Source organism: Vipera ursinii (genome assembly GCF_947247035.1).
Source record: "Vipera ursinii genome assembly, chromosome: 2".
Lineage (NCBI taxonomy): Eukaryota > Metazoa > Chordata > Lepidosauria > Squamata > Viperidae > Vipera > Vipera ursinii.
Genome location: NC_139513.1, coordinates 199,587,621 through 199,600,449, shown reverse-complemented (window position 1 = coordinate 199,600,449; position 12,829 = coordinate 199,587,621). Strand labels below are relative to the sequence as shown.

General features: G+C 41.3%; 1 protein-coding gene across 3 annotated transcripts in view; it reads right to left on the bottom strand.

Annotated features, from left to right (window-relative positions):
* The window catches only part of GAK (cyclin G associated kinase), a 90,035-nt gene that overhangs the window by 56,446 nt on the left and 20,760 nt on the right, over positions 1-12,829 (bottom strand). For all 3 annotated transcript variants that reach the window (XM_083353720.1, XM_083353721.1, XM_083353722.1), the window contains exons 2-7: positions 11,914-11,975; positions 8,558-8,617; positions 7,619-7,733; positions 6,023-6,165; positions 4,972-5,097; positions 2,141-2,230 (exon numbers count right to left, since the gene is read on the bottom strand). In XM_083353720.1, the coding sequence (XP_083209846.1) occupies positions 2,141-2,230; positions 4,972-5,097; positions 6,023-6,165; positions 7,619-7,733; positions 8,558-8,617; positions 11,914-11,975 (596 nt within the window). The remainder of the gene's footprint in view (positions 1-2,140; positions 2,231-4,971; positions 5,098-6,022; positions 6,166-7,618; positions 7,734-8,557; positions 8,618-11,913; positions 11,976-12,829) is intronic.

The following is a 12,829-nucleotide window of genomic DNA, read 5'->3' as shown; positions in this document are numbered from 1 at the left end:
TCATTCAAGGCCTAGCCTAGGGGGTCTTCAAACTTGGCCCTTTTATGACTTGTGGACTTCAATTCCCAGAATTCCTCAGCCAGGCATGCCTGGCTGAGGAATTCTGGGAGTTGAAGTCCACAAGTCATAAAAGGGCCAGATTTGAAGGCACCTGGCTTAGCCAAATCAGTTGTAACAATGACTATCCTTCCTTTTAAGTTGTTATTGTTTCAGATTTTGAGCTGATCTGACAATTCAGCATCTGATAAGAGAGTTAAATGCTTCATCGACAAGAATGATTATCCAACAGGTGCCTAAAAATAGGATACTGCTTTCTAAAAAGTTGCTATGTTTTGGAGTCTTTTGAAAGACTTAAGTCAATTAATGGGACAGTTGTGTTTTACAGGCAATTGTTAAAGCCTACAGAGGAAATGGACTATCAAAGGAGCCAAAGTATAGAAGGGCCCTTCTTTTTATCCTCCGCTTCTTGTGTTTTCAGACACCTTTCTTCGTGGCCTCAGATCATCAAAAAGAAGCTACTGTGGAAGCTGTGAGAGGAACTTTATAATGTGAGGTAGTCCTTTTGTGTATAGTTATGTGATATGGTTGAAAAAGGTTTCGCTTGTAGAATCTTTTCATGGAATACATAATATTCTCTTCTATCAGAATATTTTCAGCTGAAAAAATCTTGTCACCCTTAGATTCACCTTTGCATTTTCCTTTTCTTCATAATTTCACATTGGTGCTTCCTAAGGAGCTTTTAATTAAACATCTTACTTGGAGCATATAAGAGAGATATACTTGAAACTGAAATATACTTGAAATATACTGAATTATCCAGTTTAATGAAAAGAAGGACCAGGGTTGACAGGATAGCAGTGTTCCAATATCTCAGGGGCTGCCACAAAGAAGAGGGAGTCAAGCTATTCCCCAAAGCACCTGAAGGCAGGACAAGAAGCAATGGATGGAAACTAATCAAGGAGCGAAGCAACCTAGAACTAAGGAGAAACTTCCTGACAGTTAGAACAATTAACCAGTGGAACAACCTGCCTCCAGAAGCTGTGAATGCTCCAACACTGGAAGTTTTTAAGAAGAGACCGGACAACCTTTTGTCTGAAATGGTATAGGGCAGACATGTCAAACACAAGGCCCAGGGGCCAGATCTGGCCCGTGAAGTGGTTTCATGCGGCCCGCAAAGCCATCCTGGAAACAGTGAGGGAACGGCCCCCACTGCCTTGGCCCTGGCCCAGAGACCCTCAGGTCTGTCCCACTCCTGCCCAGGCCCCCATAGGCAACCTTGATGCGAACAATGTAGACCTGGCCATGCCCACCCAGTAGGCCATACGCACTTTAGCCATGCCCACCCAGGCCACACCCACCCAGCTCCCTGAGGGCAACCGCAATGCTGATGCGGCCCTCAATGTAATTGAGTTTGACACCCCTGGTATAGGGTGTCCTGTCTGAGCAGGAAGAAAGACCTCCGAGGTTACTTCCAACTCTGTTATTCTGAAAGAGAGCCCCTGGGACTGATCCCACAATGAACTACATGGGGTTTCATTGATCGTTTTAATAATAACAAATCAGTTCTGGAAAAATTAGAAAGCAGAAGCAAACACGAGTTGGCACGGCCCACTCTACTGAATTAGAGCTGTGGGGGCTTCCTTCCAGTTGCCTTTAAAAGCAACGCTTTTTCCTTCTCTCCCCTTCTCTCTTTTTCCATCTGTGTCATATCATTTAGAGTTTAAGCTCCAGGTAGAAAATGTCCCGTTTCTGATCTGCGCAAAACCTTAGGAAAGGTTAAGCAGCTTCACTGAGGATGAGCAGCAAGACCGCAGAATAAGTCTTGTAGGAACAGAATTGAGAGGTCCGCTTGGAATATTGCTATCTCTAAGGGTATTTTACTGCTTCCTTATTTCCCTGAGGTTTTACCCAAGTTACTTTCATCACACTATTAGGGGCTTTTTTTTTTGAGATGCCAATTTTAGATTTTGCAGCTCTTTATTTCAGTTTTAACATCTGCACTGAATGGTGTCCATACATTGTAACAGATTAGTATTAGCTACCTGGTGGACTCTTATCAGAGAATGGAAGAAGGAGACTTTCTCTAAATAAATGAGAAAGCCTAATCGATAGGGACAATATGCAGAAAGAAAATCCATACCCATATATCTTGCTTTTCATCAATTGGAAAGTTTGAATACAAATCTATAATTTCAGGAGTTCTATACATTGGCGTCGTGTTCCTTGTGACCTGTAAACACGAAATAAGAGATTTAGAGTTAATCCACAAATATATATTTTTTTTACATCAAAGTCACTTATTTAGTTGAACTTTGGCCTTAGGCTGTTTTACATTCAGTCTTTTCATAAGTTATCCTAGCTTTTACAGAAAGCAGATCCATGTGCAAGACCAAAGAATTTACTTGCATAACAATAATGAAATTCTTTAGTTAGTTACACTCAATTATTTTATTTGTCTAATTTATCTTGCCACCCGTCTCACAAAACAAGCAACTTTCCTGTAGTCTTTGGAGAAAAGTTATTTAGCCAGCAATAGTCAAGTCTTTTGAGAAAGAGCTATAATTCTGTGATATACTCTGGACAAAAAAGATCACAATTAAACTAGAGGTACACCTTGGTGCTCTTGATCTTTCCAACTAAGTTAAATTTGTTTAGCTTTTGTCCTGACCCAGGGCAAACCTTTTAGCTACACAGTCTTCAGCTGAAAAAGGATTATGTAACTCTCCCTGTAGACAAGAGAGAGCTACTACATCAAAGTGGCTATGTGATTCTTCACAAACTGCTCAGCTAAAGGATTAAAGAAGAGATGATGGGTTTTGCAGGGCAACAAAACTCCCACATACGCTTCTTATATGTTTGAGCAGTTTTTTATAAGTATGCGGGATACATAAGGAAAAAGAGATTCAGCCCTATCCAAAACTCTTTGATTTTCCCCTCTGCATCTCCTGTTCCTAACCTCAATTTCCTGTTCCTTTTCTACCAGTCTTTGCCAAAAAAACAGACGAACTCTTTGAAAAGCTGTTCTCAAAAGCAGAACTGTACAAGAGAGGACAACAGATGCAGCTTGGCTGGGAATACATTTAGAAAACCCAGCATGGGAGTTTTGGCACAGAGTGTATTCAAATGGAATATATCCATCTTTTTTTTGCTAGGCAAGCATTAATGAAACAAAAAAGCACAGTATTTAATAGCATGGTCAGAGAGTAGAAATTCAAATAATGCAATACTCAGTAGCAACTGAAGCCAAGCCACCTAAGTGCTGGAAACTCTTTGAAAAGGCCAATGATAACCAGCAAAGATAAGATTCTTATATAAATGATACGCAACTAACTTTTTTAAACTAAGAATTATTTTTAATATAATAATGTTTTCAAATGTGGAGCGCGATGGCTCAGGGGTTGATGACGTTGAGCCCGGGTTCAAGACCCGAACGCCATGCAAGGGGTGAGCGCCCACTTCGTTTGAAAGCACGCAAATGCAAGTAGATAAATAAGTAGCCCTTCGGTGGGAAGGTAACAGCGTTCTATGTGCTTCAGCATATAGTCATGTTCGTCACATGACTACGGAAATGTCTTCAGACAACACTGTCTCCCTTGGCTAAGAAACGGAGATGAGCACTGGACACGACTAGATGTTGTTGTTGTTGTTAGTTGCAAAGTCGTGTCCGACCCATCGCGACCCCATGGACAACGTTCCTCCAGGCCTTCCTGTCCTCTACCATCTTTTGGAGTCCATTTAAGCTCACGCCTACTGCTTCAGTGCTTCATTCTCTGTCCCCTTCTTTTCTTGCCCTCAATCTTTCCCAGCATTAGGCTCTTCTCCAGTGAGTCCTTCCTCCTCATTAGGTGGCCAAAGTATTTGAGTTTTAGCTTCAGGATCTGGCCTTCTAATGAGCAGTCAGGGTTGATCTCCTCTAGGACTGACCGGTTTGATCGCCTTGCAGTTCAAGGGACTCGCAGGAGTCTGTTGTGATTCAGGGTCAGCCTGTGGGTTCGGCAGTTGGGTCGGACGACTCAGAGGAGGAGGGGGGTGTTGAAGACCTTGCTGAGGGGGTTGAAGATCTTGCTGATGATAGCCCTCAGCCAGGCCCCTCCCACTTGGTCACCACGGAGACCCAGCTGTGTGAGCCTGACAGTGTGGATGAAGATGACCCACAGCTGGCCCTGTTCAAGGACGCCCGACGCAGGAGGCAGTCAATTAGGAGTAAACAGAGGAAGGCAATGGGGCTTCTCGGAAGGAGGCAGAGAGAAGCCACGCCCTAAACTCTATATAAGGGGAATGTCTGGGAGGGCTGGTTTGCTGAAGGCAACCGCTCGGATGGTTCATGCTTCTTAAAGCTCTGGTTTCTTGGTTCGTGTCTTGTTTGCTTTTGTAGCTATCAATTTGGCAGGCGTAGTTCCAGCCTCTTGCCGTTTGTGGAGGGGTTGTCCCTGCCTTTTCTGCAGGGCTGGTAGCAGGCTGGTACAGAACAGAGTCTTCTCCAGCACCATAGTTCAAAGGCCTCAATTCTTTAGCGCTCAGCCTTTCTTATGGTCCAACTTTCACAGCCACACATTGCAACTGGGAAAACCATGGCCTTGACTATACGCACTTTTGTTGGCAGGGTGATGTCTCTGCTTTTTAGTGTGCTGTCTAGATTTGCCATAGCTTTCCTCCCCAGGAGCAAGCGTTTTTTAATTTCTTGTCTGCAGTCCCCATCTGTGGTGATCTTTGAGCCCAGGAAAATAAAATCTGCCACTACCTCCATTTCTTCCCCCTCTATTTGCCAGGAATTGAGAGGGCCAGATGCCATGATCTTGGTTTTCTTAATGTTGAGTTTCAAGCCAACTTTTGCCCTCTCCTTCTTCACCCACATCAAGAGGCTCTTTAGTTCCTCTATGATTAGATAGGGGAAACTTTTATCTTTACCTTTAATGTTTTCAAAAAGGAACACAACATGCTGAAAATAAACTATAGTGCTGTGTGTCTTACCTCATCTTCAACAGTTGCCCGTCTTTGTGCAGACCAGCTATAGTCAGGATAATGTGTCACTACTGTTGCACTACCAAAATCACACAATTTAATTGTTCCTTGATTACTTATCAGCATATTTTCAATCTGCAGAGACAAGTTATACATACTTACATTAAAAAGGCCTCTACTTACGCATATCTGTGTTCACATCACCAAGGGTCACATCATCAAGATTATCGAAGCTCTCATTAAACTAAACATTTTTCTAAGGTTCAATAGCTTGCTTTCAAATTCAAATATTCTACCTTAAGTTCGTGTTTGAGCAGAAACACCGTGCTCCAAGGAACATTTGGGAAGTTACTGAGAACAAGATAATTTTAAATGCTTTAGCAATGAGATTCAAGACCTGACACCTTTTCAGCCACATGTATATGCTCTTCATCCTCCATGCAACATAAAGAACAACATAATTCTATGATTCTCTTCAATGTTCATGTCAATTTAATAACATAATCACTAAACAATTCCATTATGTTTTAACCTGACAACCCAACCTAGAGTTTTTACTCTTCTGTACAGGTAGTCTTTGACTTATAAATTTATTTAGTGACTGTTCAATTTTACAATGGCACTAAAAAAAGTGACTTATGACCATTACGACCTTTGCAGCATTCCCAAGGTCATGTGATCGAAATTCAGATGCTTGGCAACTGGCTCATACTTATCACCGCTGCTGTGTCCCAAGGTCATGAGATCATCTTTTGCACCCTTCTGACAAGCAAAGTCAATGGGGAAGCCAGATTCACTTAACAATCGGGTTATTAATTTACCAACTGCAGTGATTCACTTAACAACTGTGGCAAGAAAGGTCGTAAAATGGAGCAAAACTCACTTAACAAATATCTCACTTAAAAACAGAAACTTTGGGGTCAATTGTGATCGTAAGTCAAGGAGTAAGGACTACCTGTACAACACCTTTCTCGCTACTACAGGCAAATTCAAGCTCATCCTGACTGACGGTATCCTTTCTTCAATCTCATAAGGAGTAAAGAAAACTTGGCTTCCTTACCTTTAGATCTCTATGAATAATAGGAGGCTTCTGCTTGTGCATATGTTGCACAGCACGGCAAGTCTGATAAAATATCTTCAAAACTGTGTCACACGAGAGGGGGCCTTTAGATTCCACTTTCTTTAAAAATTCCACCAGCTGCCCTATGAACATAAAATCCATGAATCACACACATTATGGAAGAGGTACCAGGGATGCTAATTTTGATGACAGCCAACAAAAGCCCATAAATATCCCCTGATCCCTTTAATTTCTTGGTATATGCCAGGGGTAAGCAACCTTGGCTCTTTTATGACTCGTGGACTTCAACTCCCAGAATTCCTGAGCCGGCATGGCTCAGCATGGAAACCTCTCCCTTTCCCCTCAGCATGGCTGGCTCAGGAATTCTGGGAGTTGAAGTCCACGAGTCATAAAAGAGCCAAGGTTGCCTACCCCTGGTATATGCTAACATAAGAGTTGAAGCTCAGGTGTTTTGGCTCATTCTGCGATGGTGTGATGAGCACAGTGCTGATGCCAAGCAAACACATTGTATGCTGCTGCACACATCATGAGAAAGGGAGGAGAAAAATGTGAGTAACACTACAGCTGTACTCTGAGATTTTGCTGGAGAGACAAGGCTCCCGTAATGTATCCTCAGCTACATGCTTCTTTTCTTCAGTATACTCTATCATCATTTTGTACAATATTAGACTGCAAACAAGTACTGAAGTAGACTCCAATTATTACTCAGCCTTTGGAAAGGTTTGGTGCTGTGAGGCTTGGTTAGTAGTGAAGGTGCCGGCCTAGTATCTAGGAGACTCTGAGTTCTAGTCTTACCTTAGCATGAAAGCTTGGTGGATGACTTTGGGACAGTCACTCTCTCTGTCTTAGCCCTACTTATCTCACAGGATTGTTGTGGGGGGAAATAGGAGGAAGAAGGAGTATTAGGCATGTTTGCCCCCTTGATTTACTTATAAAGAAATAAGAGCAGGGTAAAATCTAATAAAGGGGAAACAGGGAAGACCAAATACTGAACACTTTTTGGTTAAGTACCTATTCTGCTTTTGGCTAGAAAAACGGCAGGTTTTGAAATGCAGAACATTTCTAAAAGTTTTCCTTTTTTTATTTGTACCCAGAACTTTAAAAAAAAAGCTATTTTAATTATGCATGTCTGGCACTAGTATAAAGGGGGAGGGGGAGGGGGAGGAGGAGGAGGAGGAGGAGATAAACTTATTCTTCGATCTTATCGCACCAAATAATTAGTCAGAAAATTTTAATCTGCAATGAAAACATTAACTGAGAGTCCTAAAGTGGGAAAGAGTCACTTAGTCATTCCTCTGCTACACTTAAAATAATGTTTTCCTCCATTCTGTTTTTAAAATATTGCTTGAAACAGAAAAGTCAGAAATGAAAACGGAGGAGTTAAGTTTCAAATTTCGGCTAATGAAGACTATACGTTTTGCTCAAAGTGCAGAGCAGCCCTGCAACCCTTTCCTGATACTAAATGTTTTTGTTCTAAGAAACGTCGCCCGAATCTTTTCTCAGTGGAGCCAGTCAGGCAGAGTCAGTGAATTAGGCTGTCAAGCCAAGGTGATTCCGCAAAAATTGCAACTTTACCTTTACAAAGTTCCGTAAGCAGAAGAAATTCTCCTTGCCCAGTATCCGATTCTTCTTTTCCAATGGAGGCAGCAGAACAGAACTGGACGACGTTTGGATGTCCAGATAGCTTTTTCTGAATAACGTGTCTCTGTTAAAGTTTCAAAGTTTCTTCTTTATTTGGAAAACCTCTTTGCAGTCATGCAACAGAACTACAGTTCGCTCAGTTGGATTATAATTCCAATTCTGAACGAGAGACCGTGGACAAAAACAGGTGCTGACATCCAGCCCGGGATGTTGAAAACTCAACGAATCCCGCATTCCGCCACAATTGGCAAAGTTTGGCAATTGGGCTTGTTGCCTGCCCTGCTCTCAAGCATGGCTTATATTGAGCTTATCCAGTTAACATTAGGATCAGCTTTTAATGGTCAGCTGAACACAACCACGTTCTATGCATAATTTAAAGCAGGAGAGAGAAAAGGACAAAGGAAAGCATTTGTGATGTAACAATATTATTAAGACCCTGGATTAATATGGCAAAAGAAAGCCAAAGTGTTTCAAACCAGGATAATTGACACAAATTAGGAGGCACGTAGAGCTAATATGTTCTCTGAAGCAACTACAACTTCAAACAAATTTGCTCTTTCATATATTTAATCAAAAATATCCCATTTAGACCGTCTGATCTCTCCTTCTTGCTATCCATGCCTCCTCTGCTTCTCCTTTCACATCAACAGCAAAACAATCTGGAACACAATTAATTGATATTTAAGCCACAGGTAAAGTCAGGTTTCAAATGCTGAGCTGTTTGGAAGATGTTCAGATAGTTTCTGGTTTAAATATAAAATGAAAGTTTTGCTCTGATGAAGGAGCGAAGAAACCTCTTTTGTATCCTTACTTATTAAACCAGGATTTGATAGTCCAAGCATAATATGATTTCACCTGTCTCTAAAAGGATACCATGAAGCAGACTTCTTGAATGATAGCTTTGTTCTTTTCCTCTTCATTGGACAATAATCTCTGCCAGGAAAAATAAAGAGATCACAAAAAAGAATATTTTGATTTCTTTCTCTTTTTTTGTATGTTTGTTTTGTTTCCAAACAATAGTAATTATAACCTTCTCTCTCTTACAATTATATAAAAAAACAAGTTATCAGGTCACACAAACGTTGTAGGCAAATCAAGGACCAATTCCAAAGGTCACCTGTCCAATAAGACACACAACCTTCCTGCAGAGGCTAGTTTGAGACATTCTGGAGGCAAGTGCCATTCGCACGGTCTCTCAGGAGGGCATGATTTTCCAAATCATGTGGATTGGAAAACTGTACATTTCTGAGAGATGACATGAAAGCCATTTCCGGCATGGCACCAGGCAGCCTACGTAAAAGAATCCATGTCACATCAGCCGGGTGCTCTTTCAGAAAAGTGATCTTCGGAAATCGCCTTTCGAAAAGAAAATCAACCAATGTGCCTTATGGCCTTCTCATAGAGCCTCATGCCATCCCGGAAACAGGTGGCCCAAGGATTGCTGCAGCTTCCAAAATGGCACTCGCTTCCAGAGTGGCTCAAGGTGGCTTTTGTATAAGGAGGCCACATGGTGCATTGGCTGATTCTCTTTAGGAAGTAGAATCTTCAGAAGAGGTAAATGGAGCAAGGTGTGACGGAGCAGAGGAGGAGAATTAAGGATGTGGTACCCAGCAGAGCAAGAAGCAGGCCCAAGGCCTTTGGGTACCCGGCTAGGTGGGAAGTAGGTCCAAAGCACCCAGCAAGGTGGGATGGGGATGAAATATAGGAAGGTAGCGGCAGTTGCAGCTGGTCATGAGGGCAGGTGGATTACAAAGCACTTGAATTGTGATCACATGGTCACAGGGGTGCTGCAGCAGCTGTAAGTTCGAATACAAGTCATAAGTCCATTGTTCAGCACCATGGTAATTTTGAATGATCCCTGAACAATTGGTCATAAATCAAAGACTAACTGTAATCATATACAGCTAACGGTCATCTGTGTGTGTGTTTGTGTCTGTGTGTACATATGTACATTCATATATTGAGTACGTTAAAGCATTTCATTCATAAACTTTAAACAGGGTATGTTACTTTAAGCTAGGAATCCAGGCTCGTCACACTACGATTGAGCTGCTTTTTGCTACGTAGAATGCATTCATTCCTGTTTTCTCCTGCTCAAACCAATAATTGAGAACTTAGTTCTGCTTAGCATTCTTGCTTTCCTCTCCTACTCAAACCAGAGTTTAGTTTGACATTTGGTTCCAAAATTAGAACAGAAGAATGGAATATTTATTGTTTCAATTCTTACAATAGCACCTTGGACCCTATGCTGTCATATTATCAAATATCATTTACGCTGTTCACTGTTCATCATGGTCAGTAGTTTGCAAATTATAAAACCGTTATTTTAACAACAGTTATAAATAAATTTGGGTTCTTCTAAATCAAAAGGCAATGCCATCAGGGCTCACTGTGAAGATATTTATTCTTATTTGCAAAAATCATGCTGTATTAAATGGAAAACCACAATGATTTGGTGTAAAACTGGCATCTGAGAGAAAAATATCCCATAGGCATGGAAAGAAGGAAGTGCTTTTATTTATTCAGCAATCATCTGCATTTTTTTAAAGTTATGGAGAAAGTATTTGCTTGAACTAGTGAGTTAATGAGTAAGGCTGGAGAAAGATCTAGAAGTCTGGGAATTAATAACTAAATCTTTTTCATTTCCTCTTGTCTTTAGAATTAGTCTGTCAAGACTATTATGCGGTACTTGTATCATCCTCAACACTTTATGTGTCTAAAACTCTTTTAGGACACATATTACAAAAAAAAGAAGGAAGAGCTAGATCAGCATTTCCCAACCTTAGGAACTTGAAGATGCGTGGACTTCAACTCCCAGAATTCTGGGAGTTGAAGTCCACGCATCTTCAAGTTCCTAAGGTTGGGAAACGCTGAGCTAGATAACCAAGCATAAGAGCAGATATATGTTAATTGGTCAATGGATGGGTTCATTTCTTCCTTAGGATTAATGTTCCAATGAAAAATGGAAGTGCAACTTTTCTGGACTTTATGCAGGATTGTAAAAATTCCCACACAATAACACTGATTTTCTTATCACTGTAAGTGTGGTACTTTAAGCAAAGCTTGATAATATGGACATGGAAATTAACAATGGCCATTGCTCAGTGTATAATTTTATATGATCCAGAGTACTGAAGTGGTAAAAGTACTGGATGAAGAGAGGTAGACCCAATCTCTCCCAGCCCTAATTACTTTCCAGTTTGCTACAGAAATGAATTGACAGCCATTCTCACTGTATGCCATCTCAGATGGGCAATAATGACAACAATAAGTATTTCCCTTGAAATGCTATGGATCATTCTTGCTCTCCTGATCACTTTACGGGGATTGCTTTCACTTCAGATAGGTAATTGGAGACATTCCAGGAAAAGTGAACGTCAAGAATAGGAGAGGTAAAGGTAAAGGTTCCCCCGCACATGTGTGCTAGTCGTTTCCGACTCTAGGGGCCGGTGCTCATCTCCATTTCAAAGCCGAAGAGCCAGCGCTTGTCCAAGGACATCTCCATGGTCATGTGGCCGGCACGACTAGACGCCAAAGGCACACGGAACGCTGTTACCTTCCCACCGTAGTAGTCCCTATTTTTCTACTTGCATTTTTATGTGCTTTCGAACTGTTAGGTTGGCAGGAGCTGGGACGAGTAACAGGCGCTCACTCTGTTATGCGGCACTCGGGATTCGACCCGCCAAACTGCCGACCATCTGATTGACAAGCTCAGCATCCTAACCCACTGAGCCACCGCGTCCCGTTTAATAGGAGAGGAGGAATCCTCGAATATTTCCAAACATATATATGGAAGCTTTTTACGCAGAGATGGTATTGCCGGATAGTCTTAGTAAATTGGGGGCCAGATGATTATTAGCTAAATATTATGTGAATAGTCTCCTCCAACCTATACATCCCTCCCGATATGTTAAGTCACATACTTGTTGGAATTCCAGACGTTATACTTCCAAAGCCTATGAAAGGCATCAGATTGGGGGAGATAGCTGCACAGTAATACTAATTGAAAGCAACTCTGCTAAAATTATAGTCAAAGAAATTATCAAGTACACAGTCTTAGAATTTGGTAGCAAAGCCACAAATTTTATGTTTACTAATAAGTAGTCAACTCTGGAACTGATTTGTTCTTAACTGCTGTACAGTACTTACTATTCACAGTGTCACCATCAATGAAGTCAAGAATAGAAAAATAACCGAAGATTAAAATCCCCCAAAATAAGGATAAATACCTTCAAAGCATAATCCTTCCCACTTCCAAGATCTTGAGCTTCATAAACAAAAGCAAAGCCACCTAAAAAGAAAACGAGATGATTAAAAACTGTGAGGCCCAACTGTGATGACACAGTGAGATCCACTCAAATCCAGATCCACTGGCTGAGGAATTCTGGGAGTTGAAGTCCACAAGTCATAAAAGGTCCAGGTTTGAAGACCCCTGATCTAAGCTAATACAGAAGTTATAGTCTAAGGTGTGACTACTTTGAAACTGTTCTTCCCCTGCACCATCCAGTTCAGGACTGTGCAGTCTCGTCTTGGACCTTCTCGGGAATAGTCTGCTTCTCCCCTGGAAAACTGCAGGGCAGTGACATTACCCCCAACTTCTCCTTTAACTGCATACTTCATCACACAAACCTTAGACATTAGCTAACAAAAAATACCAAAGCTGAAGCAATACAGGAATAGAGAATTCTTTATCTACGAAAGTGCACTATCTGTGTTCCTAAGATTGCTTCAGTGCCATTAAATAAGAATTTTAGATTATACTTTTATCTCTACAAGAAGTGAGATTATTTTGGATAAGAAAAAAAGGTTTATATAGTCCTTTACAACAGGGGAACCTGGAGCCCTACGAGGCTCTGAAGGTCTTGGCTATGATTCCCAAGAGTACAAAATACCTATATAATTAATTCTTACCCAGATCGTTTTGGGGGGCAAAGCCCCCAGCAAGGCAATCATAGATCTAAACATGGCCTTTGGGCTTTCCAAACTCCTCCACAGCCTGTGCTCAGTTGAGAGAGAAGACTGGAGGAGCTTCCAAATTACTTTGGATAAGACAACAGCCAAACCAGCTTGGCAGATCACTTATGAAAAAGGTGAAACTTATTCCCTGATACATGGAAACAAATTAAGTATAGCGTCACTGGGGAA